The sequence below is a fragment of the Oryza brachyantha genome, chromosome 5 (assembly GCF_000231095.2).
Source record: "Oryza brachyantha chromosome 5, ObraRS2, whole genome shotgun sequence".
In the NCBI taxonomy this organism is placed as follows: domain Eukaryota; kingdom Viridiplantae; phylum Streptophyta; class Magnoliopsida; order Poales; family Poaceae; genus Oryza; species Oryza brachyantha.
The window spans coordinates 10,446,405-10,448,982 of record NC_023167.2 but is presented as its reverse complement, the minus strand read 5'-3'; the positions used below and the strand labels follow the sequence as shown (position 1 = coordinate 10,448,982).

At 46.2% G+C, this 2,578-nt stretch overlaps 1 protein-coding gene across 1 annotated transcript; it reads left to right on the top strand.

Moving 5' to 3' along the window:
- The first annotated feature begins 522 nt into the window (after positions 1–522).
- Positions 523–1,984, top strand: LOC121054434. Its single transcript, XM_040523956.1, has 4 exons — positions 523–563; positions 1,146–1,505; positions 1,650–1,757; positions 1,843–1,984. The coding sequence occupies exons 1-4, from the start codon at positions 523–525 to the stop codon at positions 1,940–1,942; spliced, it is 609 nt and encodes a 202-aa protein (XP_040379890.1). The 3' UTR covers positions 1,943–1,984.
- Positions 1,985–2,578: the final 594 nt, after the last annotated feature.

Genomic DNA, 2,578 nt, shown 5'->3' with positions numbered 1-2,578 from the left:
TCCACCTTATTTTTATTTTTCCCTCCTTGCTTCTTGGTTTCCTTTAACCATTACTGCTTTGCCCCAATGGCCGACACGACGCAAAAGGCGGCGACGTGGTGCGCCAGGCGGTGCAAGAGGTGGTGCCGGCGGAGGGCCACGTCATGGAGAAGGCAGCAGTGGCACAGAGCAACATGCAGCACCAGAGACAATGACAGCTCGCGGCGCAACGAAGGCGGAGCAGTGACCCAGTGACCCTACAGGTACTCTACCACTACACATGGGCCGTGCTTGGGCTGGCATGGCCTGAACTGGCCCAACTTGCTTTTGGGCCATGCTTGGGCCTCGACACTGCCACCTGCATGCTGACATGGCTCAGCACATCCTGAATAGGCACGAAGCACGACGGGCTAGGTCGTGCTAGCCTAGCATGGCGCAAGTCCCACCTCTAGGTACGGATATAGGATACCAAATACCCTCCCCAATGGTAAGTCTAGGTTGCTCTCCCATTGGCGAGTGCAGAGGGCTGGAGGAGCCACCGTCATGGTTTCTGGTAATCGGCCTTACCGTGGAGGCGCGGTACGGTATGTACCGCGGTTTTGAGTTTAAATTTGAGGAGAATTTAAAATTTTGAGAAAATTTAATGGAAAAAATATATGTTGTATAGATTGATATATAGTATAGTTTTGTCAAAGAAATTCATGAAAAATATGTATTTTCGGCGTAATTAAAAATCATAAACGAAAATTTCGGAGGAAAAAAATTAAAAAATAGCCTATTACAAATAATATTTCATACAAAGATAGTTAATAATATTTTGTTGTTGAGTGATTATTAATTTACACTATATAAATGTTGTACATAATGTTGAAATACAAATATACAATGATGGATATATGAAAAATATGCATAGAGGAAAATTATTTGTGCATGTTAGTACATACATAATAGTTTTGTTCGTAATAATGCGTAGTAGGTATATTTGTGACTCAGCCTACTAGGGAGGCGGGTCAGCCCGTTAGATCGGGCGGGTTGGCCCCAAAATTTGATGCCAAAAGGTTCTCGGGCCGACCCATTAACTTCTAGGGTAGAGTGAGGCCAGATCCATTTACAGTTAGGGCATAGTGACGCCTGGCGCTGAGCACATGCGAGACGGCTGTGGCTAGTGGCTACGGCGAGCGACAGCGGATACGGCGGGCTCGACCGATCCGTGCTCGACGGACAGCGGCGGCGGACGACTGCGGCTGCGCGGGCGGCGGCGGCTGTGGCAACGACGACCGTGGTGGACTGCCATGCGACGCGTCCGTGCTCCCCGACTGCCTCGACCGGTCTGTGCTCGGCGGACGGCGGCGGCAGGCTGCGGCGGTCGATTGCTGCTGCGCGGGCTGCTGGGGTGTGGTGGAGGAGAAGGCCTGTCCACCGCGCGAGCCCGCTGGGAGAGGTGCTCGCCCGCGCCGGCCGCAAGCTCACTCTGGTGACACCGCGCCGGCCGGTGACCGTTGTCTCCCCCGGCTAAGCTACCATCGGTAAATTTCTTGTCACTAGAAATTTTTTTTCGATGAATCATTTGCTTCACATCCGGCGAAAAGATGTGCTACGCCTTCTTATACTGTTTCACACATTTTTATTCAAGTTTTTGTTCATTAATTTTTTACACAAATATGGAGAAGTCGGAAAGGAGACATGCATGAAGTTGATGAATCACTGCGAGAAATATGCCATCTTTATGATGCCGCGCAAGTAGATTATGATGAAGAGAAGCATCCAATAGAACCAAGGCAAGTTTTTCTTTGTGAGATTTATTAGTTCTTCCGAAAACGAAATGTTGTACTGTTTCATGGTGCTTACAATGCTTCTCTTCAGGATTACCTCTTTTGAAGAGGGTGCAATTTTCTTCCACTTATACGGGAACACTTGCCATCGGCTGCTGAAGAAATTGAATCAGATATTATTTGTATTGTGAGCATTTGTTTGAACTGGGTGGTACATGCCATTTTGATTTGGTTTGAACTGAGATGATATATATATATATATATATATATATATATGCAAAATTTGCTATAACGCATCGAAAAAATATGTAATTAGCTGGTGGACACCGTAAGATCACGAATTTGCTGTAGGACAACATAAAAATTTTGTAATTAGCTGGTAGACACTCCAATCATTATTTTATTAATTTTAGAGTAAAAAATTGAAAATATAACAAGATTTTCCTCAGTAGCCAACCCGTTATGACGACTAGGTCCAGTCGAACCAGAGCCAGTCGATCTCGGCGCCGCACCCACCCAAACCCTAGCCTATAGGGCGATTGAGTAGACGACAGCAGCGGCGACCTAGCTACGGCGAGGACGGCGGCGAACCAACCACCGAGGGCAATTCTATCATTTTTAAATTTTTGACCCCAAAATTAATAAAATAATGGCCGGAGTGTCTACCAGCTAATTACCACATTTTTGTGGTGCCCTGCAGTAAGTTCGTGATCTTACGGTGTCCATCGGCTAATTACACGTTTTTTCGATGCCCCGTAGCAAATTTTGCCATATATGTATATATATATATCAATGCAATGCAATGATACTATCAGTATCTACGATCT

What these genes read in the sequence shown, in the direction of transcription:
- LOC121054434 (XM_040523956.1), top strand. Translation starts at nt 523, where the DNA reads ATGGTTTCTGGTAATCGGCCTTACCGTGGAGGCGCGGTACG. An exon ending in TACCGTGGAGGCGCGGTACG is followed by an intron (nt 564 to 1,145) that starts GTATGTACCGCG and finishes GGCTGTGGCTAG; the next exon opens with TGGCTACGGCGAGCGACAGC. An exon ending in AAGCATCCAATAGAACCAAG is followed by an intron (nt 1,758 to 1,842) that starts GCAAGTTTTTCT and finishes GCTTCTCTTCAG; the next exon opens with GATTACCTCTTTTGAAGAGG.